The sequence below is a fragment of the Haliaeetus albicilla genome, chromosome 19, assembly GCF_947461875.1.
Source record: "Haliaeetus albicilla chromosome 19, bHalAlb1.1, whole genome shotgun sequence".
Taxonomy (NCBI): Eukaryota; Metazoa; Chordata; class Aves; order Accipitriformes; family Accipitridae; genus Haliaeetus; species Haliaeetus albicilla.
Window position 1 is genome coordinate 9,152,294 of NC_091501.1, and position 26,591 is coordinate 9,178,884.

The 26,591-nt window shown below is 43.3% G+C and overlaps 1 protein-coding gene across 3 annotated transcripts in view; it reads left to right on the plus strand.

Annotated features, from left to right (window-relative positions):
• The window catches only part of CREB3L2 (cAMP responsive element binding protein 3 like 2), a 76,141-nt gene that overhangs the window by 39,439 nt on the left and 10,111 nt on the right, over nucleotides 1–26,591 (plus strand). For 2 of the 3 annotated variants that reach the window (XM_069807558.1, XM_069807555.1), the window contains exons 2-7: nucleotides 4,631–4,847; nucleotides 19,557–19,723; nucleotides 21,329–21,416; nucleotides 23,238–23,419; nucleotides 24,099–24,245; nucleotides 25,957–26,015. In XM_069807558.1, the coding sequence (XP_069663659.1) occupies nucleotides 4,631–4,847; nucleotides 19,557–19,723; nucleotides 21,329–21,416; nucleotides 23,238–23,419; nucleotides 24,099–24,245; nucleotides 25,957–26,015 (860 nt within the window). The remainder of the gene's footprint in view (nucleotides 1–4,630; nucleotides 4,848–19,556; nucleotides 19,724–21,328; nucleotides 21,417–23,237; nucleotides 23,420–24,098; nucleotides 24,246–25,956; nucleotides 26,016–26,591) is intronic. The other variant, XM_069807557.1, reaches the window with a different exon arrangement.

A 26,591-nucleotide genomic window follows, 5' to 3' on the forward strand; every position in this document is an offset into this window, starting at 1 on the left:
TAGAAGGGGTGCTTCCACCTGGGCAGTTCATCTTGTGGAGGGGGATTCATCCCTCCAGGATGGGGAGACCTCAGGGTGAGCCAGGAGGGAGCTATTAACTTCCAGGAGGGGAATATCTTGAATTTGTGGGTGGTTCTCACCCCAGCACGTTGCATGTAGGCTGCTTGGAGAGCAGGGCTTGTTTTGGAGAGTGCCAGGGTGCTGCTGCTGCAGCTGCCCTCTGGGGTGGCTCTGCTGGAAAGGGTGGGTTGTGCGGTTACAGGCAGTGTGTGGGACTTGCAGCCGATGCAGTGTCTTTTCCAGGCTCAGCAAAGCCTGCCACTTGTTTAATAATTTAAATACAGTTATGAAGTGTCATGTGGGGCTCTTGACCTTTCTTCATTCCTTTGTTAGTGAGTTCTTAGAAAGTCAATTTTCTGAACATGACTTTCATTTTTAGTCATGATAATGTCACATCTTTAGACAACTGGGGCTAGTCCTGCTCTCGTCTGGCTTCAAGTCATCTGGTGGAGAAGTCAGCACTGCCATGCACCTAGCAAAGCCTGAGTCTCTGTTTTACTTCAGAGATGTTCATTTCATCAGACAAAGAAAAAAAAACACCACCTCGTCCCTTAGGCAGAGCTGGAGAAAAGGGCCTTTGTCTGGCAGGAACAGGCAGATGCTGTGGAGAGCTACAGCCCGTGGCCCAGCTGGTCTGCAGCCAAATACTACTTTCGAAGAGCTATCCAAAATCCGCTGCGCACCAGGATAGGGGCTCTCCTCTGTTTGCTTACTGTGGGGTGATGTCTGTAGGTGTTTTGTGTTCCCCAAAAGCACCCAGGTTATAGGCGGGAGCAAATGTCCAACCAGATTGGTGGTGAAACTGTGGGGCTGCAACGTACTTTTTCTCTGTAAACAGGAGTGCTGCTGTTTTGTTTGTCTTTTCAAGGTTCTGGGGGAAGGGGAAGCAGAAGATAAGGTTACATCTGTCCTAAATCCATGACTTTTTACAGAGGTTAAAATCCCAGCTGAACACATCCCTTTGCTATGTAGAGAGAATAGTTTAATAATTCAAGCAGACTCCTTGTACCAACACATGTCTGCAGTCAGTGCTGTGACTGCCAGCGGGATCTGAGGCTAGCAGGAAGCTGGCAACAGAGCTGTCTACAGAGGTATTAAAAACACAAAAAGAAAAGAAGAAAAAAAAGGCATATTTTCAATGCAAGTGCTCTTTTCTCTTTTTTTTTTTTAAAAGGTGAACTCTCTGTGTGAAAGATGCCAAGCTGAAAGCCACAGACAAAGAATTTCTTTCTTTTGCAAGCAAATATGTATACAGGTTCTATGGGTAAAATTCTCAGTTTCCTCCCTAAATTGCCCTTTCCTGTTCCTGAGTGCAGGAGTAGTTGCTGCCGTATCAGAATTGAAGGTTATTCTGTGGCTTTCCAGCTCTCAAAGTGGCTGATGACCGCTCTGCAGAAGCAGAGAAGGGAGCACGGAGAGGAGGAGGAGGAGGGTTGGCAATGGGAGAACGTGCTTTGGAAAGACAGAGGGAACAGCTTAGGTGTAGGTGGAAGTTTGAGGAGCTGGGGGCCTAACTGCTCCCAGATGGTTTCTGCTGTAGCTGCTGCTCAGATGCCTTTTCTTTTTTAATTCTCTAGGCAAATGGAGCCACTTTCAATGAGACAGTTGTTTTCTTAAGGAAATAAAAAAAATTAATCAAAGCAAACTAGCTTTAAGCATTCACTGTATTAGAGATGTGTATAACATATGAAAGATTCCTGTAAATCAAGTGGTGGTGGTTTTTGTAATCACCGAGTGAGAAAAAGTCCAGATCCCTAAAATTCTCTGTTTCCAGAGTTAGGTAGCTGTGCAGTCTGACCTGTGGCAATCACTTGAGTCTTCTCTATTGACTGGTATTCAGATTTGTATCACAGACCATTAAAAATAAGATTAAAAATTATAATGAAACTAGAGAATAATTTTAAAAACTGATTGACCATTTATATGTGCTATCAGACAATTCTGTTGTAAATGCAAATTCTTTTCTTCCTCACAGCTTGCTGCTTTGCAGCTGCATGTGAAAGGAGAAAGCACAGATGTTGATGAACATGTTGAACATCCTTTTCCACCCCAAGGTCCTCTTTCTCTCTAGTTTGGGGAAGTTGAATGTTTGTTTCCTTCTTTGCTTTTCCTCAAGCGGTTTTAGGAAAATTCCCCATTCAGAAAGGGAAAAAAAGAAAAAAAAGTCTAATGTACCTAATTTTAATCAAATGGAAGAAGTAAAATAACATTTGATATGAATTTCTTCCATATCAAAGCAGTAATAGACAGAAGGCTAATAGAAATCTTTATTTGTGAATTTGCCAAAAATAGCTGAGTAGCTGTGGTCATTTTGTCTTTCAGTTGAGTCTGTTAAATTAGAACATCTAAGTAGTGTCAGACTAAGTCAACACTTAGGTATGATATTGTCAAGGATGACATCCTCAGATTGGATGATGCTGGTGATGAAGTAGTTGTGTGTAGAAACCAGGGCACAAATATTGTAGCAGCCCTATTTCAGCACCTGCTAGTCATCAGTCAGAATAATGCATGCAAGAATTAGAAAGAGGGAAATGTTCTAACCAGCTTTAGGAAAATATGCAAACAAATATAATTGACTCTCACCATTAGCTCAAATGAAAAGAAGTATGTAGACTGTGGGGAAAAAATTGTCCCTAAGAAAGGCACTGCTTTTTAATAAGTTCATCCTTGACTTCTGTCATGGTTGGGAAGCGTTTCTGTCCTTGTTTACACTTTAATGGCTGCCTGCCTTGTTTTACTCAGTGTCTTTATTGATGCACTAGGGTGTTCAACTAGTCTTGAGCATCCTTTTTCTTTCTTCTTTGCATAGTGGAGAGTTGCAGTTTATACTTTTATCCTTGCAGATGTTGGGAGACAGCCCTGGATGTGAAGTGCTAGCAAGTCCTTGGGTATCAAAATTAAAATAAACAAGGCTTTCTAAGGTGGTCATGACCCTCTTGCTGAGTCATCTGAGAGTTTGTTTAGTAGTGTTATCATTTAAAGTAAGTAAATATGAGGCTACAAATCTGTTTTGCCATTTGTAAAGGCTTTACTTGAGCTAGCTTGCTATTCCAGCATAGCAACTGTGGTCCTTTTTTTATTGCCTTATGTTTAGTAAATATTTTCTTTTCCTGAGTGTCAGTCAGAATTGACTGAAGCCTTATTAATTTTGAAAGAAGGCACAGTTAGCATTCGTGAGCATCTTGGAAGAGGCGCTCAAACTTCCAGGGGACTGTGAGAGCCGGCTGTGCTCAGTGTTTTCCAGCATCAGGCTTCAAGGCCACAGGTGCCGCTGGAGCTGTGAAATGTGCGTGCATGGGGCTGCGAGCACACCGCCTCCCTCATGGGTTTATACAATATTGACTTGTTTGATTCTTAATTTAGCCTACAGGAAGCCAAATCTTGAATTCAGTGTTTGTTTCTGCAGGAGAGAGCAAGACGAAGAGCCAAGATCAATACTGCTTGCAAAAACAGAGCAAATCAAACAGACTTAGACTTTTGTAGGATCATGCTCCAATTGACAAAGACTCCTATATAAGATGGTAGATAATGCCTGATTGTTTGGAAAAGCTCGTTACAATTCCTTGTACAAGTATTTTTGTACAAAAATAGAATTCTTTGTGAGAACGAGATGAGCAGGAATGGTTTCTTGCAATGCAGTTTCTTGGTCTGTCAAAGATGTAGTCTTCTGACGTTGGAAACAAAATCAAAAAGAGATGCAGAGTTTTTGGCTATTGATGGGAACTGCATTGGAGTCTCAAGGAAGTAGATCACAAGATTTGGTTTGTGCTCATTTTGAATAAGAAACAAACATAAAGTTATCCTACTACATACAGCCATAACATGCGCTGTCAGTGGAATGAATTAAGTGTAACAGATAAAGTGGTAATTAGTACTGGCTGTCAGGAGCTTTAGCTCTGGGGCCTAGAAGCTGGATATAGGCTCTAGTCCTAGATGGAATGTGACTTCTAAAATAGATAGATAAATCAACCAGGAAACCCGTTTTATAGCAAATGTGTTAATTGCTTGGCTGGGGACGTGCATGGACCCGTTTTCCTAAGAGTGTGCTGTATGTTCTGTTCAGCTAAAATAGTCATATGTGGTGTCAGAGTCTGTGTCTGAGTGCATTTCCTTTTTCTTCTCTGGTTCAGTGAACATTAACCCAATATATTCTATTCCACACACAGAGTGTTCTGGTGATAAATCCTGCAGTATCTTTCACACTGTCTGAGTGAAATGTGCTTTCCCATTTTTAGTGGCATGCTGTAGTGAGTACCTTTTTTTTGGGGGGGGGGGAGGCTGCTTCAGGATGTGACTACCCTGCTTCTATTTTCCATTTTCATTGCAAGTTAATCACAAGCTCTTCTGTTATAATGTATGCCTCTGAGAGGACTTTTGTTCTAGCTTTAGCTCTTCAGCTTGAAGTAGTGATTGGAGTAGGAGGTTGTTAAGCAGGGCTGGTAGATCCTGCTGCTGACTGGCACAGATGCCCGGTGCAGATACTGGAATTGTTCTGATCAATGCTCTCCTGTTGTTGGCATGACAGACAGGCAAGGAGATAAACTTTTTCCCCCCGTTTTTATCTCCACAGCACTTCACAGAGTTCCTGGATGAGTTTTCACCCGATGTCCTAGGCCAGCTCTTGAATGATCCCTTCTTGTCTGAGAAGAATGAAATAATGGAGGTGGAACTGTCTCCAGCGTCCCCAGCACCCCTCATCCAGGCAGAACACAGCTACTCCCTCTGTGGGGACTCTCGACCCCAGTCTCCCTTGACCCACATCTCCACCGATGACAACTTTAATGAAGGTAGTACGCACTGAGCCCTTGTTAATTTGTCGTGATGATGCAGTAATGAAATGTTCCTGGTGGCATGATGATGTACTAGGGCTGCACGTGAATGCTCTTTGCCAATTGATATAACTACAATGAAGTCACAGAAGAGATTTGTTTAACTCTGCAGGCACTGTGAATAAAGAAACTTGTCTATAGACAGGGAAATTGTGCTCAGCAGAAGTTACTAGGTTTGCACTGTAAACATTTTGAATTAGAAATAAAGTGCCCATCAAAAAGAAATGGGAGAAGGGCCAGAAATACACATGTGCCTGAATCTGTGGTTGTTGAAGATAAGTGGAGACTGATAAACCAAATGAGTCAAATGAGGACCACCATGAAGTCTGGGTACTGTAGAACGTGACATGTAAGGAGAGGGTGAGGTGGGTTTTGTTTGGTCTTCTGGAGAAAAGGCAAAGGGGGGATCTTATTGCTGTCTATGGCTATCTGATGAAAGGGTGCAGAGAAACACAAAGCTCGATTCCTCTGAGATACACAGTGATAGTACAAGAGGTAATGGTTTCAAGTTGCAAGAAAGGAAATGCCAGTTGGTTGTTAGGAAAATCATTTTCACCATGAGAGTGGGTCAGACATTTGAACAGGTGTCCAGAGAGGCTGTGAAGTCTTCATCTGTGGAGATATTCAAAGCTGAGCTAGGCGAGGCCCTGAGCAACCTGATCCAAATTGGCCATACACTGAATGAGGAGTTGGGCAAGATGGTCTCCAGAGGTCCCTTCGAAGCTACATAACTTCAGGTTTACTAAAAACAAACCAACCAACCTTTTAAAATTACACTTATTTTTCAGTAGGGAGTATCTGGAGCTTTCTGGTATCCCAAAATGAAAACCAGGTCATCGTATTTACGTTTCTAAATACACGCGTAGGAATGTAACTTCAGGTGCTGTTCCAGTCTTGCTGAACCTGTCTTGCTGAAGTCCTAGGGGTTTTTTTCCTTTTTAGAAAATAAAAAAAAGGCAAAGAAAAAAAATAATGCCCATCAAGAAGTTATCGGTGACCTTCTGAAGACATAACTGCAATTTTATAGATTCTGTGGTTGTAGGAAATGGTGATGCATAGAAAATAATGAAAACCAACTGCATTTTTTAGCAGTTATCTTTAATTCAGCAGTTATAAACATCTGGAGGGGGGAAAAAAGGGAAGTGCAGGAATGGTGAGAGGAAGAGATCCAACCTGATTGTTCTGGCGTGAAGATGCCTGCTGGGAGGGGGAGTTCAAGATAAAAGCTAGTGGTTGGTGGAGGAGCAAGGCCATGAATATCTGGTAGCTATTAGGAATAATCACCATGGCAGACTTTGACTCCTAATAATTGGTTTATGTCTTCAACATTAGCTTTACAGTGAAAAGCAGTAGAATACTAAGCTGCATCACAATAAAAGGGAAAGAGATTAGTGCTTATGTCTAAGCATTAACAAGCTAAGCTGTTTATGAAGATCCACCAGGGCATGAGTTTTCAAAGGCTGACAGTTTTGTAGTCCAAAGCACTCTGTTAAAACAAGATGCAGTCTATTAGAGATTTCACAAGAGGACAACTAATAAAACCTGTGAGAAGGCTTTTCAATGTGGGGCAGGGTTTTTGGAGATGTTCTTGAAACATCATCTACATAAAGCCTTCCCATTTTATATTTCCTAACTGTTTTAAGTGCGTATTTTTAAGTTAATACATACAGAAGATATTAATTGTAGCAGGAGAAACAAGCAGAAGAAACTTCGGAAACAAAGCTTCTCTGGAAGTTAACAGGAAGAAGCTTCAAACTAGGTTAAAAGTGAGGGGAGTTTCCTTTGGGGAAAAATCCTGAAGAAATTCATACTGCTGAGACCACTGGGTAATTAATAGAGCTTTAGTCAAATGATGTTTTAAAAAGCCAAGGAACATTAACAAGTGGGGTTAAAAATAGAAAATGAATGGAAAGCATTTCATCTTGTGTTCACTCTGCAGAGTGTTTCATAACAGAGGAGGAGGAGGAGGAGGAGTTGTGCTTGGTGTTTGGGATTTTATTTAATCTTAACCCTGGAATCACGCTCACGACCTTTCAATACCTATTGACTTCAAAACAGTGAAACTCAGAGAAATACTTGAGGAAATTGCAGAATTACAGTTAACATGGCTGGTTGATAGATATTCAAAGGCATCACCCTGATGATTTTTCAGTCCTTGAGTCCATGAGAGCAGGAGAGGGGGATTTTTTGGGTGGTAGTACTGCAGGGTTTGACACTGGAGATTAAAAGCATCTTTGTTGTTAGGCAGTGGAGGTACACAGTGCTCCTGAAAACTCTGGTGAATGCCAGTCCCCTTGGTGGAGTAAGGGGACAGATGCTGGGAGCATCAGTGTCCTTTTGGGGAGCTGGAGGTACAGGGTGCGGAGGGGATGGTCCATGTGCTCCAGCACGATCTCCCACTGCTGAGGAACTGGGACTGGTTTTGTGGAGTGGCAGGGGCTGAGAAATGAGGTTGGCTGAGGGACTTATGTAAAGAACGTGCAAAAAATTTACATTCTCCAAATAACCACCGCACTGGGCAGATTGGTGAGCTCTTAACAGCTGTTGTGTTTTGATGGTTTTTCCATGGCGATGCTTCATGATTCTGCAGGACCCTGGAGTTGCAGGACTGGGAGTAGAAGCAGGCTAGTGAGGAGGCTCATGTATGACACTTGCATGTGTGTGTGCATGTGTGCCGTGGACACACGTGCTGTGGACCTGCGTGCCTGCAGTCAGCAGCAGTGCGAGGAGGAAGAGGATGGCACAGAGCAGTTAAGCTCATTCTGAATGCTGTTTCAGAGCTTCGCCCTTAGCTCTAGAGGACTAAGGGCCTGGTGGTGTGCACAGAGCACGTGGCAAACAAGCTTTGTTCTTGCTTTGCAATGAAGTCAGTAATGTCATGTTTCTTCTTTGTAACTCTTGGCAGTTGTCCTGGCAATGAGCGCTGACGGGTTGCTTTCCAGGGTGTACAAAACTGCCATCCCCTCCTAGGCCAGTGGGCGTTTATGGGCAGGCAAAGGCAGGGGAAATGTGAGGGGGGGGGAAACCCAGGATTTTCTAGGGCTAGGCCCTTTAGCCCATGTGGCTAGATAATGCCTACTGGGAAATGGCGGCTGTTACGGGTCTTACTGTCGCTGTCACACCAGCAGTTGCTCTGTTAGCGTGACCTGGAGCTGCAAACTCCTTTCAGCAAAGGCAACTTTTTGGGTGCCACGTGCTGGTGTATACTGAGATGCAAGCTGGCTCCCCGTGTCACTTCTAACTCAGTGCGTGTTAATTGTGTAACGCTAATCAGCTGCTCAGCCCTCGGGTGCCATTTCTGTGCCAGGAGCAGGCAGGTGGCTGCCGCCCTCTGTGCCGGCCCGGCCCGGCGGCGAGCGGTACGCTGCCAGACGGAGGCCGCCTGCCGTGAGGGGGGACGGGGGTGGCTTGTAGCACACGAGTCTGTTGTCCTAAAGGGAAGCGTACTTCTCTGCCTTTAAAAATAGCCTTAAAACCTGAAGTTTGCTATCGTGGTGACGGGCCTGTTGGAGGGGCAGGAGCGACGCTTGGGGGTGCCCGGCCCATCCTGGGGCAGGGTCCTGCCGGCTGTGTGGGCCCAGGGTGACCCCAGCTGTTGGTCCCAGCCCTCTGGTGCTGGCACCGGTATGCTGCCATAAGATCAAGGTCCCACCACCGGTTTTCCCCAGTTATTCGCTCTTCTGACTTCACTGTATTGAGGGTATTTCCCCAGCCTTGTGCAGAAGAACTTTTCTGAATAAGTCGCAAGTTGTTGCTAGTGTGGGGTCTCTGAACGCATCAGTCCCTAAATCTCCAGCCTATGAAAGCATTGGCAAGAGTCAGTACTTTAAAGCAGATGTGAGCAAGATGTCTGGCATTTAGTTGTTTGGTTTTTTCCCTCCTGAGAATCTATTCTTATATTCAGTTTTGCATAAACTTTTAAGACTAAAGATACTAGAGAGAGATATTTATAGGCCTGACTTGCTTGCTTGCAGCTGGCTGATCGTGCGCTTTTGTTTGCCTGAACTGGTGAATTAAGGCACCTGGCCTGGGGAGGGCTCCAGGCTGGAACATGAAAAAGGAGGCTGCATCCCAGGTACCGATGAGCCGCACCAGTTGCGCTGCCGTTTCTTTCACAGCAGGTTTCCACTTTCTAGTTGTGAGCCCTGGGTTTTTTGAGACAACTGCAGAGTAGCTGCGAAGAAGCACAGTGGGTAGTTGTGAAGTGGAAAACGCTTCTTGGAAGGAAATGAAGGTGGGAGGGGAGGCTGGGAATAGGGCTGATGGGTAAGGGAGACCTTTTGCTGCACATCAGAGCCTTTCGGGGCACAGGTTCACTTCTGACAGTTGTAAACGGTTAGGGAAAAAAGCTTTATTTTCTATTACAGCTGGTGCATGTCTGTCTTCACTTTTCCAGTCTTTGTAGCCTTTTGGAATGGGAGGCCTGTGGATCAGACAGCCAGGAGCAAGGCAAGAACCAAGTTTCAGCAGGGACTATGGTTAGCCTCCTGTGTGACTTGAGATGGGAGCGTAGGGTCCTTGCCTGCCCTCCAATGCTTCATCTTATCAGCCATAGGCACAAACTTTAGGACAGTGGCTGCTCCTTGTGAGAGATGTGTGAGATCCATAGGGGAGAACCAAGTGCAAGTAATACTGAGGGGCTGGTGTGCAGCAGGAATGTGGAGGCAGAGGCTGCAGCGTCTGTGCGAGGCTCTTCATCCTCTGGATCAGCTCAAGTGATAGAGGTTGGTTTGCAGTGGGCATGTGTTTGCTTTTTGTGTGTGTTTTTTAGCTTGTGAGTCTGGTGGGGCTCAGACAGTGGAGAGCCAACTAGTCATTTGTATGGTTTCTCTCCTCAAAACGTGGCCAGGTGGCTGGGTGCGTTCCTTTCCCCATCCCCTGAGGGCTCTGCTTTTGAGACTAGTCTTGGTCCCCACCTGCCCCTCCTGTTCCTGCTTTCCTGCTCAGGAATGCTTTGAAGTTACTGTTGGATTTGAAGCGGCTTGTCTTGGCTAAAGGTTTGACAGACTGATTGTAGAAATGGTATGTTTCTATTTTATGCTTAGCTGTGCCAAAACTGGGGCTGGCCCTAGAATATAACCTGTATTGTTACTGGGTTTTTTACTGCTGAGGTTATTTTTTCCTGTAATGTGCTTTTAAAACCCAAATTTTCCTTTTAAGCTTCAACTCTTATCTCCCTACGTGGTTTGAAAAAGAAAAAAACAAACAAACAAGAAAGCCAAACCAAACAAAACCCCAAAAATCATTGTATATGGCTCCCACTTCTCCAGGGCAAGTAGCCTGTCAATGATAAATCCAGCCCTCATCTCAGGCAGTGCTTTGTACAGGAAAATGCTTGCTTATGTATGGAGACCACAAGCAGTAATCTATGTCATGTGCTGTCTCTTCACCTAGAGGCACCTGTGGGCTTGAGGCTCAGGGTGGTCTTCATATATTTTATATGTATACATATATATACAAACAAATAATATATGTGTGTATATATATAAGTCATAATATATTTGTTATGTATAGTAGGTTATATTATATATCCTAATTTTATTTTTTTTATATAGGCTTTCTATATAAAGAGGGTTGCATTGTCCTGCTTCTGTCTGTTTTTCTCCAAATACTGAATCAGTAAAATGTGAACAATGAACATGGAACCTCCTCTGCCCTGACTTTAAAGAAAATGGAACTGGACAAAGAAACTCACTTGTGTTTTGAAAAGATGCTGTCAAAGCCATACTGATAACTTTTGTGAGCACATTCCAACGCAACTTTTTTTCTGTGTGGGTTTTTTATTTTTATGTGTTTATTTAGGAAATGAGAAGGAAGCCATTTGGTCATGATAGCCTGTATGTGGGTGATTTTTATGTGGAAGGGTAGCAGTCAGACCTTGTCAGCATCTGCAGTTTTAAAGGATGAGAAGACTTTTGAACTTTTACACGTCCAAGGTCCAAAATCTCAGTAGGTCACTCTGAATCAAGCCTGTAACTTCTACTTGGGCAGCAGTGTGTCTGAAAAATGTCAGTTTTGATTTAGAGTGGGCATTTTGGTGCTTACTTATGCTTACTGTTAATAATTGACAACTTTATTTGCAGTCAGACCTCCTTTAGCTTCCAGTTCCACATATGAAATCTCCTTATGGCCTTTGTTCCTGCTGGAGTAAAGAGCCATCTGCTCTCAGAAACCTCTTTCCCCAGGTGTTTGTAGGCTGTGATTAAGTTCCCTCTTGATTTCTGCTTGGATACAGTTTAAATGAACTGCACTTCCTTGGTGTTTCCCTACAGGGGCTCTCTTCTGGACATTGAGCTATTGCAGTTCCTTTCTAAACAAAGGGACATTTGCAGTTCCTTTTCAAAACTCTGTGTCAAGTGACCACAGGAGCTGATTTCGCAGGAATAGTTTCCCTAATGATGCATCTTAGGGGAATGCTCCTCCTACTTCCAGTCCTGCTGTTTCTGAAACCAGTGATCTCATTCTCTCCGTAGTGTTGCACTGGGAGTTCATGCTCACTTAGTTATGCGCTGTGAGCATCAAGTCCTTTTAATGTGTGTCAAAGCCTGATTGCTGCCATAATAGATATATGCCTTTCACAACATCCACACGGGGTGTGGGGAGAAAAATACAGATAGGTGAGAGAGAACTGTTTTATTTGAACACTGCTTCTGTGGATAATTTTCACATATCTTTTAAAAAAAAAACCCAAACACAAAACATAGTCTTTTACAGGACATTTAATAGTATCAAGCTTTAAGGCTGTAAATGCAAGCTACCATCTTAGTCTGTGCCCCACTCCCATATATATAAAGGGCAATGCTATAAAAATAACATTTTTATACCCCTAAGCAAAATAATTAAAAACATCAGGGACAGCATCCCAACTGATAGCTAAGCTTGTGTAAAGTCTTAGTCTGAAGGGAGGTTAAAGCAGAACCTGTAACCCCAAGACATCTCCTGGCTGGTTGTATGTGACAAGATGATTCTGATTGAAAACTGTCAAATTCCCTGCAGGAAAGAGGGTATTGACCCTGATTGTTTAGGTATGGGAGAACAATGTGTCCTTGTTTCTATCTTAATAACTTTGATAGTGGTACAAATAATCTGTGGGTTTTACATGGACTCTGTGCCACTCAAAGGGGGGGTGCCGGTGTGACTGGTGATCCTTTGTTAGGAGAAAGGCTACTTCTGCTGTGCTTTGTGATTACTGTGTATCGCTGCTGCTCATCTTTGCCCATTTATTTAATTTTCCCTTCCTGGCACTTTAAAAAGGACCCCAATGTTTGGTAGTCAAACAGTATCTCCTTTGTCGAGGCTGTTTCGAGGGCTTCAGTTTCATTATTTGCGGTGGGAGTGTGTGTGCACGCTGGGAGGGGGAAATGCCATCTGGAAAATCTGTAAGAGAAACTGTTTGTCGATGAATGTGGGCTCTCACCTCATGGAGGAGAAGGGGGGTAGCAGCAGTGGCATTGGAGTTGAGCATTTCAGGCATGATAAACGGGGCTTGTGTCTGCCATGGCGTGTTACGTGAGCCCAGAGCTGGGCACTGAGAACAGTGCAAGCCCAGGGGGAAGACAAGGAAGCAGTTATTCCTCCAGAAAGGTCCAACTTGCCTTTGGGAGGCTGGAAAGGCTCAGACTGCAGAGCTGAGGACGCTGAACTTCCCTGCGAGCAGCATGTCCAGCAGCATGCCCAGCAGCATGCCCAGAACCTGTGCATCAGCAGAGGCCCTTTCGGGTTCTTGGTGAGGTGTTTCCGCCGACAGAGAGTGAGCAGCCATTTCCCCTGCAAACAAGTTGTGAGCCTCTTCCAGGAGTTGTTTTTCCCTTGCAGTTAGCCAGCTCCCAGTTTGCAGCTGTATTTCTGTGGTGTAGAGCTAGTAAGCACCCTTGGATCCTGCTGCTAGCTGTACAGGGGTGACAACCTCAGAGGTAGGATCCAGGAAAGGACCAAACACTTGTCCAAAATACAGCTTTACAAATGTGGACCCTTGGTGCAAGTTTAAGCACCATCTGAGTCAAAGTGTCTTATTAACATGTGATGAGCCGAGTCTGAGACTGCATGTTGTTGTACATGGCACGGCTGTACAGAAGCCATGCGGGCTGTGCATCCAAGCCTTATGGTTCGTGATGGCAGTACAAGGTCTGTCATGGATCAAAAGGAATTGGTTGAAGCCCTTTTGCTCAAATCCATGACACAGCTGAAGAGGGGTATTATTTAAATACTCTTGGCTGGAGAACAGTTTGACTCATTAGGGATCTTCTTGCATTACCCTGTCCAGAGATGTTTTTTCTGATACCCATGCAACTCACTTTGCCCGGTAGTCTGTTGTGGTCGTCTTAAGTTTCTCTAACTGTTTTATCTGTTGCTTGGACAGTGAACTTTGAGGAGGTGAGAGCTGCCTCTTCATTCTGCTTATACAGATAAGGGTATCCCTTGATGCTTCTACAGGTCTTATTTGTAGGCTTTTTTGCAAATGACATGCTGTGCATGCATCTGTTTTCTGTGTGATTACCATCTGTCATGGTGGTAATGGTGGTATGGGGTTGTTTTTTTCCCCTAGGTCCAGTGGTACACCCCTCATGCATGTTTGTTTACCTAGTGGTGCTGTCTTCCTTTTTACTGCAGGGGAAAAAAAGGTGAAAATCATGTTGTTTCTCTGAATACTTGCATTCTCTGTACTTGGGAGCGGTGAGGAGAGATGCAGAGTGCATCTCTAATTACATTTATTAAAAATACACAGCAATTCACTGATGCAACTTGGTTATCCATGCAAAAAGTGCCTCTGTTAAACTCTGTAATGAATAGTGCTGAAAAGAATGTGGGGAGCAAGGGAGATTTTTTAGTTATTTTGTAAGCTCTGTTTCCTCTGTGCATCTATCACAGAGGGTGAAATTTAGTCTATATTGGAGAAAATTTACTTTTTCTCAGGAAAGGAGGTGGTATGTTGGACAAGATTGAAGAATTAGTTGGGTGGAATAATGTTGGATAGAAATAATGAAAAAAAGGAAAGCAAAATTTGCTGGAAACTCTGATATTAAAAAAACTGTACAGTTGAAGTAAGCATTTTTTACCTTATTTTCCACTTTTCCTACCCTGCCTTCCCATAATATTATATGGAGCAAGGAAAGAAGCAAAATGTTGCCATTCTTCAGAGAAATATGAGTGTCCTAGAAAGCTGCACATGGTGTCATTAAGAGACTATGTTTAATTTTTTTTATATCTCTATATAAATACAGATATATTAAATTTTTTCAATAAACACAGCAGTAGCATATATTAATTCTGCTATGTACAAACACAGCCCTTCTTGGTTGTGTGTTTTTCATGTATGCCTAAATCACACATACTGATTATTGCTACAGCTGCGATGCTTAGAGAAGCACTAAAATCCATTTCTGTTGAAAACTATCATCATAATGTATGTAGTGTGCAGGACAGAGAGAAGTTGACTTGGGTGTGTTGTGCACCCAAAACCAAGCACTTGTGCGTAACCCAGTCTTCATAATGGACTTTAAAGATCTTAAGCTTTCATTGTACAAAATGTTCATAGCCTTTTCCCTTTCAGGTGTAGTCATCTGGAAAAAGGAAAGTGAACAGGGAATGTCCACTTGTGGTATGTTGAATAGATACTACCAGCATTGCTCATCTTAACTGCAGATGTTGGAACCTGGGGCAGGATTAGTGCCTCTGAAATAAAGACAGAGGACAGAAAGAGTTTGTTTGCTACTTGGACACCTTGCTGTAGATATGCATGACATGCAGTGCTTATACTTACAGTACTGAGGGAATTATGTCCCATTTTGAGCTTCCTTTCTTGCATTATCATGTACACAGCATCTTACAACATATTGCATGTCGTATCTGGGACCAAGCTGGACTTGTGATGAGTGCAGCTGGGAAAGAAGAGGACTTGTTTAAAGTTTTTCCTATCAATGAGAACATTGCTAAGTACACTGATTGAACTTACTTTGGCATTTCGTAAGGCTCCTGCCTTGTTTTTTTAAAAAAGAAAGTGGAAGATGCCTGCTAAACAAGAGTCTGCAGGAAAAGTGGGACAAGCTTGATGACAGAAGCAGCACATAAAAGCTTTCTGAAGAAACGTAATTTTAGTCTTGGACACAGAAGATAAAATCTTAGATGCATGTGTCATACTCTGGGTTGCTGTGATGAATGGGTTTTTTGGATGCTTGATCTGAAACTAACGTTTAACTTGCAGAAGTGGTAGATGCTTACAGCTGCACCTGAAAACTCAATGCATACTGTATTTTGATAAAGTGTAACAACAGTGCTAAATCATCTGAAAAATCCAATTTTAGTTGTTTCCAGTTGGCCATTTTAAATTACTAGATACTTTTTGGCCTTAATCTCTCCATGGCTCACTTGAATTTTCAGGACTGCTATGGAAATTAATTCAGGCTGGTGAAGCGTTTCCCTAGGAGGGAATTAAACAGCTCTGTGGGAACAGAAGCTGAATTGTATTTGGTAAAGGACAGGTGAGGCTGTGCATGAGACAATGAGAATAACAAAACATGGAATAGCTCCTTAATTAGGGGAGTGCCGTGCATTCTGCTTGTTGGGTATGGCACAGGTTCTGTAGAGAAATTGTTTGAACACATTATTAAAACATTCCTATTTTTAGGTGTATATAATGTGCAAAAGTACACTGAATTAAACCTTCATAGGTTTTTCTTAATACCTGGGTGCTTTGCAACATTAATGTTCAGTTAATATTGTGTGTGGAATTTAACAGTGCTAGTGCATTACACACAGAGTGTTAGCTGGGATTTTGCTAAGTACTGCGTAGACACCTTAAAAGACATATTTTGCATGCCAAAATGCCTAGCATTCACGGATTTATGAAAGGGTAGGTGGAGGGGAATGCTTCTCATCTAAACAGTCATTGCACGATAGAGCTCTGAAGTTTATAGGAAATTTCAGCTGGGAAAGGGGACTGACAGCCAATATCCCTTGTTCAACTTTGGAATCAGTGCTTTGAAGCCTGAGAAGAGATTTTTAACAGTCGAAGTGACCATCTTGAGGATGTGGATTTTCCTAGCCATTTGGATAGCTAAATCTCTTGTTTAGGCTTTCTTCTCTCTATATATGAATGATTTGCAGCATATTTTGTCTCACCTTAGCAATGCAGTGTTGCCTATTCATATCTGTCTAGAATACCATCACCAAGATAATTTTCTCAGCCTTTTGTTTTGGACTCTGTCTCAATAGTTCAGGTGTACCTCCTGGATCATGTCAAATATAAATATAAACACTCACATTCAATTTCTTGACACCAGTCACCTGCTCTTTCTACAGCATGTCTCGCTTGGTTTGGAGAGGACACCTCCCTTTTCCTCCAGTGGGTCCCTTGAGACAGCCTCCATTGTCCTTTCATTTTGGTATTTCATGTGCACCTTCTTGCTTGTTCTCATTATTCCATGAAACCTCTCTCATGGTTTCCCATACCCCTCTGTCAGAAATACTGTTGTCTTGGTGGGTGTGCCATGCCTCTCAGTATGACCAGTATTCTGTAGCCTGCTCAATTTTTCCTGTTTGCCTAAATTTTTCTGGTTTTGTGCAACATTGTCAAGGGCTTTGGGAGAAGGGCTGCAGCTTTGTTCTGCTAGTACAGTGCTTGGCAGAGTAGACTAAGGTGCTAAGGAGCTATTATAAAAATAAATTAGGAATGATTTTCAGATAATGTCAACCCACTGTGTTCAGGAAGAGGAGAAAGGAGAGTTGGGAAATGTCCTTGCAGCTCTCCTGGAGCAAAGGAGAGATCGTTGGTGACTTCAGAAGCTGGAATGTGTCAAAAAAAAAAGTAACTTGTTGCACAGCACTGACCATGATAGTGAATGCGTAACAGGGGCTTGGAAAAAGTAGGGAGAGGGGGGTATCAAGGTGGGATTCGACCAGTGTGTTGCTCCATCTCTTGCTTTCACACGGTTGTTCATCTGGAATGACAGCTGTCACTATGCATCATAAAAGGCAGTGTCAAAAAAGTGTTAGATGTAGTTCTTCAAAGTTATCTCCGTGTTAAATGCAGCGTGTTCCTGTCGCTAAAAACCGTCCGTAACCCTACAAACTGGTTAGACTGGCTTTAAAGCCTAGAATAACTCTGAGCAGTTTGTGCGGATCTAAGTGGTGATGGCGGGGATGTCGGGTTAATCAGCAAAGTCAGGTTCCAGAGGAGTAAAATGACGCGCTGAAGGCCAGCATATCTTGCTGTTTTACAGCAGCTGAATCCTCATGATGAGTATGGGGATTAGAGGTTATAAACATCACAGAGTGCAGCCTTAGAGGACATGCCCTGTTTCGCTGGGCACCCATGGCTAGATTTCTCTTCTACTTGCATGATGATACAATTCTCTTCTACTTGCATGATGATACAAATCTCAGAAAGTTCAGGGCTAATTACTTGCTTCACTGGTAAGTCTCATTTATATGTAGCCTTCCCTCCCAAAGGGAGTTTGAAGTAGATTACAGACGATAGCACTGCTGTGGTATAGCTCGACCCAGAGGTGCAACAGGCAGCAAGCAGAGGCTCTGCACAACACGATGTGGGGGAGTTTTTGGCAGAAGTTATCCAAACAAGCATTTGAAAGTTGCATTTGCCAAGGGATTCTGGATTTCCAGGCAAAGATACCACTTTAAAGCTCTTACCCAAAATGATCCACACACAGCAAGTTAGGGATCCACTGAATATTTCATTGCAGTCAGCAGGGAGGGAGCTGTGCTCTCGTGTTTGTGAGTAGAGACGCTCAGATAGGGTTGAAAGAGAGCAATGTCCTCTCTCCTGAGTTAATATTTAAACAATGCTACCTCTTTTTTCATAAATACTTCTATTTTTGTATTTCTGCATTTCCCAGAAAGCTTTGGGAGTAAGCTCTCCAAAAAACTTAAATGCGGTGTTTAGCCCTTGCTGTACAGTTACTTCTCTTGGCAAAGCTGGGCTCACTGTTCTTGAGCTTCTGATTACAGGAATGGTATTTTTCATTTTTAATTCCTTGGTGTATCTTTACTCAAATTACCTCCTTGCTTGCCAGCGGTGGAGGTTAGGTCCCACCACGAAGTAATTACTAGCACTGGAGATGTACATGCTTCTCCCTTCTTCCAGTCACCCAGCTTCTGCCCAGTGCCTGTGTGCTGTATATGTGTGTGGTCTTAATAGCAAGGGCAGACAGCAGCATGGAGGCTGTAAGCCCGCTCTTATTTTTGTTACCTGTTTGCAGCTGAACTCTGTTGGCATCTCAACACCTTGATATGCTCAGATGTGTAAGGGTCTTGCGTTCGCCTTGCAGACTGCTGGTGGCACAGCCACAGCACCGTGGCTGCCTCCTATGGTGTTGATGCAGCATGCAGTTAATTCAAAGCTCTGTTGCTGTTTACTAGCTGTGTGGTGTATGTGCGTGCTTTCTGCTTTAATTCCATATATGCAGTAAATACTCTGTATGAAGACAGGAGAAAGCTTTGAAGGAAAGATCAACACTCTTCTCTTATGTATATTTGGCCTCAGATTTCAGCTGCTTGATTTAATGGACGTGCTTCTCACAACTACTGATGAGTTGTGGCAGAGGACTGTTCTGTATGCTGTTGGGATGCAGTACAGCTGGTGTAGGGTACTCTCCAGCAAGGGAAAAGAACTTCTATGACTGAACTCTAGCAGTAGGGATGGGAATTTTTTTAAGGCAGAATTGCAACTGCCAAAAATGCATTTGATTTTTTTATTTTATTTTTTCTAAGTGGGGTTGTTAATAGCCTTGTGGAATTGTTTTAAAGTTTGAGTCTTCCCAAGTTCTTGATCCTCTATCATACTTTAGACCTGGGAGAATAAGTCCCTTCTCAGCAAGCCAAACAGTGGCTTTTTCGTGAATGGAAATGGGGAGCTACCAACTTACTATGCCAATCTTCTCCCAGTTCTTGACAGTGCAAGGCAAACCTTTCAGCTTTGTCCAGTGAAAAGCTGCATGACTTCTCCTGATGAGTGAGCTTGCAGTAAGCGGGGCTAGGGGACAATTCTGCCAACATGTGGTGCATGTTTCATTGCTGCCAGTAAAAATATGCATCCTGTGCTGTGACTTCCAGAGGCTCTGGAGAGGAAATTAGCATGATCACAATGGCAGTGGTGGTCCTGTGAAATCATCAAAGCCTTTATCCTCTTTTATACTTACTAAATAAATCCCTGGGGGGAAAATTCTGAAGTTGAGAGAGTGAAAAATCCTTTGTTCTTAAGAAGTATAGTATCACCACTCTGGCTACTTGATGATTGCAAGCAGTAGAAGGAGCAGAAGTCTGGCGAAATGGTATCTCTACAAGGAGGAATAAAACTGAGTCAGCAGGCATTAGCGTGTGTGGGACATGGCTCCCTGGCTGCTTTACCCAATGGCTTGTTTAGTCTTGTTCTGTTATGTGTTAGCAGCTTTCGGCAATGTGCAGTGATTAGTGCTCTATGTCTTTCCTCACTGCTCCTCTCTGTATCCTGGGGCTAGGATTAGGTTACAGCCCTGAAATGGCATGGTTGTCTGCATTGATGGAGAGCTGAATAGTAAGGGCAGAGTTTTGTTGATAGACTGAAATGCCTTCTATGTTTGTTTCCCTTCTCTGGAGGAGGAATGACATTATTTTCATTTGTAGTCTTTCTGTCTCTGACCTAAACATGTGGTGTCCAATTTCCTTCCCTGGCAGGTGACCTGGAAAATGAGGAATGGTGTCTGGCTACAGAGCTTACTCCAGCAGCAATAAAGACTGAGCCAGTGTTGTGCGAGACATCAGGCCTTGCTCCCTCAGTCAGTCTCACTGTCACAGCCACGTCGCTGGAGGGGGAACAACCTGAACTACAGATGGATGCCCTGGTACTTGCAGACTTTCTGTCCTCTCTGCACAATTAGCTACAGATTCTCGTAAGACTCTGCATACCAGTGTAGCCTCCTTGGTGCCAAAACTTGTCAACTCAGGGTGCGCACTGCAGTCTGCTTTAATGGTTTTTGATGTTCGCTGGTGTCCCACTACTGCTGTAAGAGCTTGTGTTTCAAAAAACTTACCTGCATCTTCAGGTCTTAATGGTTGGATGCACAATTTTCTCTTCTGTGCTAGCCCCAAAGCCTGGGGCTCGGGTGTTTTTAGAAATATTTAAAAGGTTTCTAATGAATCAGTCCCACCTGAACTGACTAACACATTTGCCCGTGACAAGTTAAGTATCTTCCATAATAACCTGCTTTAGTGCTGCTGTGCCTTCCCCTAATCAGAACAAGACTCCTTACTTGAAATGACTGGAGAGTTTCCCTGTTTGTCTGCTAAGTCACTTTTGCCAGATCTGTGAGGCTTTGACATTTCGATCTGCTGCTACTTCCAGACCAGCCTGCCTTGTAAGGAGCATTTGTGATGCCTTTCTGACCACAGCTGGAACAACCAGTGGGCATTCTCAAGGGCTTAGTTTGGCTGTGGTTGGGTTAAGGAGAATGAACTGCAGCAGCTGATGGCTCACCAGAGTCCCCTGTCAGTGGAGGAAGAAGCATGACTGTTCTTAATCCCCAGGGTGCAATGTTGGTCCAGGCTGGATGGAGTTAATGTACGCTGAAAATAATGTTTCCACTCGAATGCGGATCAGAAATATGTGCAACAGAAATTATTTTGTGAGAAACTGAAAAAATTAAACACAAGTTTCCCATAATTCTCTTCTAGTCTGAATGTGCTGTCCCTGGTATGTAGTCCTGCTGTAGCTTGGGATGCCATGATTTTCAAAGAGTATATTGGGACTAGCTGGTGGATCATTACCATTGCATGGATTAGTTACACAGGTTATTGAGAGAGATTTTGGCTGTAATGAACATGCTGATGTGCCAGACTGACTTCCTCAAGCCTGGGACTGTAGCACACAGGCAGACTCTGAGCAACAGCTTGGCAGCCAGGTTCCCCAGCCCTGTCAACAGGGCAAGACAGATGTCTTCCAAACTTTGGTCAGCTGTGACTGTCTCTTTTCCTGCTCCTCCACACTGTGAAGTTAACTTGGGTTGGATAATCTGGAGCTCAGTGACTGGCACCTTGCTCTTGCTCCCATATGACAACAGTCTTGAACAGGCTCTCCCCCACTGCCAGGAGTGTTTCTGTCTCTGCTCAAACAGACTGTGCGGTCCGGCAAATCCTAGCAGCAGATCTGTTGCTAAGAGAAGTAGTTTGAGTGGGTTGCATGCTAGCTTTCAGTCTGAAATGTCATCTCTGAGGCATAATCTTTTATTTAGCTAAATATAGTAGTAAGAAAAGCCATAGTGGGAGTAGTCAGGGCAGTATTCTCTGTAGTCTCGTTTAGCAAACAGTGTGAAGCAGTTAAAGCTTTGCCTGTAGCAGAGCAGGAGGAGAGGGAACCTCTCCATTTATGGAGAAGTCATCCTTGTATCCTTCTATTAAGATTTTTAAGAGGTATGCTTTGGGTTTTCATGCTGTTAATTTCTCTTTTCTAGATGAAACCACTGAGCCAGAAAGTTCTTCCAGAGATTAAATTGGAGCCCCATGAAGTGGATCAGTTCCTGAACCTCTCTTCTAAGGAAGGTCTGTTAATTACCAACTCAAAATGCAGGGGGAGATGACCAGAATGCACAATAAATGTACTTTACCCTGATTAAATATTTGGCTTCCTCACTTGCCATGTTAATCTTTAGGCTGAAGCTATTGCCTTCTAGGGACTCGACTCAGGCTGCTGAAGAGCCAGCCTCTCTCTGACCCGTTTATGTGTTTTTTCTTTTTTTCCTTCCTCATCACAAAGAAAATGATCCCTTTTTTAACGTGTAGCATATTAATAATCATACAGTTGCTGGAGGGAGCTTGAATCCTTAAAGTACAAGATTATTTAGGCTAAAAGAGAAATCAGTTTGAGGGGACTTAACTAAGGCATAGAAAGCATGAAGAGCATAACCGGAAACTTTACTGTTTTAATCTCTGATACAAAAGCAAGGATGTGAGTTTATATGAAATTAGAAGTTAGGTCCGTCTTTTTGTAGCATATTAGTTTTAGTAGAGTTTTTAAGAATGACCAGGATCACTTTGCACTAATCTGTAAATGAGGAAGGAGGAGCAATGATCCCTGCCCTGAAAGTTAAACACGTTTTTGTGGCACATAATCTGTTAAACCAAGAAAAGTTTGAAAGAGCCAAATATTTGGGCTGAAATTTGAGCAAATAACTGCATCTCAGTTAGGAACACTTGATGAATGAATTAGTTAGTGAATTCATTTGTGTAGGTAAGTAGAACTGCTGTACGGAGAGAAGCAAGTGATGTAGCAGGTGGAAAAAGGGAGGCTATATCTCAACCCAGGGCATAAATTCGATTGCTCAATTTGTGGGATTAAGGGCCTTGCTGTTTTTCAAGCGTGCATCTTCTGGCAACTACTAGAGTTAAGATGCTAGACAAAAAGCACTCATGTATAATAGCTTTTTTTTCTTACTATTTTTCTTCCTTCTTCCCCCACCGCCCATCTGATCTTTTCAACTCAAATTTGCAAAGTATAACAGAAGTGGAAGGTGGCAAATTCAGCCCTGTATCTTCTACTCCCAATTTTCATTGCTATAAATTTACCTCAGAGAAAAAATGACTTAGTTATGGCTGTTTTGGACGTCTGCTAAATTATCCACGTAATATAAGTAGGTGAGATATTGCCCTGTTTCTCTTGTCCAGACCCATTTGGTCATAGGCGCTTTGCTTGCCAATTCTAACACAGGTTCTTCTGACTGCAAGTGCAGTAGAAGTTAGCTTATGGCCCTGGATAGCACAGTGTGAGAGAGGTACCTCTGGTGGTTGCCTATGCTGCTCCTGCTCCATCAGTACATTAAAGCCTTTGCTGTCATTAGGTTGTCCCTTCCTCCCAGTTGTGCCAAACCAGGGCCTTAGGAGGCAGATTATTTCTCTCCTCCTTGTTCATATAACACCTTGGACGTGATCCCTTCTCTTGAAAAATACTGGCAATTCGTTTAATCCACAGCAAAGTTAGGAGAGGCTATTGTTTTTAGAGAGAAAGCAGGCTGGCTCAGAGCCCCTCTGTTAATGTGGTTTCCTGGGGACAGGGGACTTATACTGGAGGGTTATACTTAAAACGCAAAGCATTTGCAGGAGAAACTGAAGTGTAGGTAGAAATGACTGGAGCATATGCGCAGAGCCCTGTTTTGTCTGTTGAACTTAAAGATAGCTGCTGCGTTTCATTCCTTCTTTGGAGACCTGCATGCTCTGAAAATCTTCCAAGTTGCCACTTTTGCTTGGTCCATTTTTTAACAGACAGTCCTAGTCTTGGAAACTGGGTGGTAGTGGTGGTGGCAGCTCTAGTGGAAATTTAAATTAGCACCTCAAAACCTTGTGTTATGTGTGTTGCTTGCCATTTAGCAGTGGATCCCCTGCATTTGCCTCCAACCCCTCCCAGCAGCCATGGCAGCGACTCTGAAGGAGGGCAGAGCCCGGCTAGATCGCTCCCTCCGTCAAGCCCGATCCAGCTACAAGCCACGGCTAAAATGACATCACGCACAGCTTCAGCGCTCTCCAATTCACCTCTCCTGACTGCGCCACATGTAAGTTGGACTGGCTTTTTCCAGCATCTATCTATCTGTCTCCCTTTTTTCTTTCTTTTTTTTTTTTTTTAATTTAATTACTGTTTTTGCCATGGATTTGCTAACTTTCTGTTGTTCTTTAGATGAATCCATCTCTGGTCAAAACTGCAGATCCAGTGATTCTTGCTCACTGGTCTGTTCTGTTCCCACAGAGAACAGTGTGCCTCTCCTCTAAACTGAGACAGGGTTCAACAGTGTTATTAGGTTTCTCCCACCATGGATTGTGTTTTGCATTAGGGCCCAGCCTGGCTGGGTTAACCTGTCCCTGGTAGATCTGCATCTGTCCCCTTGTCTTGTCGAAAGCAAGTGGTGATCTTCAGGGAGGGATTTCCAGTAGTGGTTTTCATTTGTCTCTTTCCCTGTTTGAGCCAAGGAAAGTTTTACTGTTGGCCTCAGTGTGTGCAGAGCTGGGCCGAGAACAACTGTTTTGAGGGAATTCTCTCCTAAAGGTTCAGTCTCTGAATGGAACCTATCTACAAGGTCTTCCCCTTCCATGCATTCCCAATTCCAAAAGGCTGCTGTTTTAGTAGGCAGAGTCCTCTCTGAAGTGGGAAAGCTGCTGCCCCTCCTCCCTAACACCCTTTTCTCTAGGGCTGTGTGCATTTACCGTTGCATTATTTCATTTCTATGACACTTGCAGAAATTACAGGGGACTGGCCCACTCATCCTGACAGAGGAGGAGAAGAGGACGCTGATAGCAGAGGGGTACCCAATCCCTACCAAACTGCCCCTGACAAAAGCAGAGGAGAAAGTGCTGAAGAAAATCCGCAGGAAAATAAAGAACAAGGTAAATGTTAGTTAGCTTTGCTGGGTAATTCCTACTCATCCTTCATTTTAAAAAAACGCTGCAACAATTCTGCAGTAATGGTCTGTGGTACTGTTCAGTGCTGTAAGATGTCCTTTAATAAAGTGTTTTTCTTTGTTCCTAAACACATCCATCAAATTCTCTGTCACTGTGACAGTGTGCCTCTGTCTAGGTGAACACCTGAACACATGAACAATGGAGTATTTAGCAAGCAGGGTATCAAGTTGCTGTTGCTTGGCTCCATTTACAAACGGTACAATCCTACCCTTATGGTAGGCAAAGACCTCTGTATTCTTTCCATGGTGATGAAGATGTTCTTTTCCACTATTTCATGTTTAAAATCTGACTGTGTATTTCAGTGCCCCCATCTTTTGATCACTGAATTCCATGACCTTTAAATGAATGGTTGATAGCAAGGCTGTGAAACGCCCTACAGGTCTTTTCTTTCTTCCAACATGGGGAAGAGCCTAGTGATAGGGAGGCAAGCATTTTTATTCAGACCTGGGCAGCTCATTTGTTCTAGAGAATATTAGCACATGTTTGATGGTTGATGCATTGTGTTACTGGTTTTGCAGATAGAGGTGTAAATTTACCCACACTGAATAGGAATTTAGTCTTGTAATATTTTTTTCAAAATTTTTGGAAGTGACCTTGTGCATTTTATGTACCACTGTCATATAATCAGGGTCATTTATATTGGAGGGGATCTCTGGAGGTCCTTTAGTCCAACTCCTTGCGTTGAAAGCAGGGTCTGCTCAGAACAAGTTGCTCAGGGACTTGTCCAGTCATGTTTTACTGTCTCAAAGGGTGCTGAGTGCCCAGCATCTCTGGGCAACCTGTTCCCATATTAGGCCACTCTTGTGGTAAAATCAAATAAATAGAATCCTTAACATCTAATTGGAATTTCCCTTGAAAGTTGTATTTGATGCCTCTTGCCATTTTGCTGTATGCCTCTTGAGAAGACTCTGACATCATCTTCACTACACAAGATAGTTGAAGACAGCAATAGGATTCCCTCCTTAGCCTTCTCTTAAATCTGAACAAACCCAGCTTTCTCTGCCTTTCCTGATATGTCATGTGCTCCAGCATGCTTATTATAGCAGTGATCCTCCTGTGGTCTTGCTTCTGTACATCCAAAGTATTTATTTCAGAGCCACAAACTGTATGTGGTACTCAACTGTGGTCTTGCAGGCGCTGAATAGAAGGGAAGAACCACTTCTCTCGACCTGCTAGCTACAATCTTGTTAATGTAAGCCTGGATCTGGTTGGCTGCCTTTGCAACAGGGGCACCTTGCTGACTTATGTTTGACTTGTTTATCAGGACCCCCAAGCCTTTTCCTACAAAGCTGCTTTCTAAAGCATGCATGGGCTTTTCCTCTCCCAGATGCAGGGCATTGTCCTGGGATCATCTTTTAGTATTTGTCCTGGGATATTCTCTCCAGATGAATCTGATTTACTTTTTAAGGTTAGTTCTGTAAGAGCAGGGAATGATCTTTTTCCTACTATTGAGAGGAGCAGTCTTGCTTCTGGATGTGGAAACAGACCAAGTCAGTGCTTTGCTTGCCAGGAATAGAAATGAGAACAGCATGGACGCTTGAATCTAATAACATCAGGGCTTTTTACCAGTTTATTAATTCATCTCAATGCTTTTTTTTAATGCAAATATTTGGTGTTTTTCTTCCTTTTTCCTTAGATCTCTGCCCAGGAAAGTAGAAGAAAAAAGAAAGAATACATGGACAGTCTGGAAAAAAAGTAAGCCAGCCTCCTTCCTGTTTCAAGCGGGCCAATAGCACTAGTTGCTGGACTGGGAAGGGATCCAGCTGTTGATGCTGGGACTGTTTTGTGCACAGAGTGCCAGCTGCCATCTCGTGGCTATGACTGAGAAAAGCCCCTTTTTCTGGCTTCTGCTTGTATGTGTGTTGGGGTGCTGCATTCATAACTGTGTCTACCTGCAACACGTTGCTAACATGCTAACAAAGACTTTAAACCTTAAATAAGGCAAGACCCATCTGCTATTGGCCTCCCCCTCATGCAATTCTTTTGGCCTAGTGAGTAGGCAGTGTCCAGGGAAAGGTGGATTCAGAGTGAATATATTCTCTCTTCTAGTGCAGATGGTGACGGAAATAGGAAGTGGGTGAGTCAAGACTGCCTGGGAAAATAAGCAGGACTCAGGAAAACAGCATGTGACCCATCGGCTTCCTTTAGCAAGAAGGAGCCAAACCCTCAATTAGTGTTTTATATCCCAAGTTAATCTTCCTTTCAACAGACAAGTGTTCTAGTATTTCTCTTATGCTTTTCACCAGATGGATCTGTTAAACCCCTTGTACC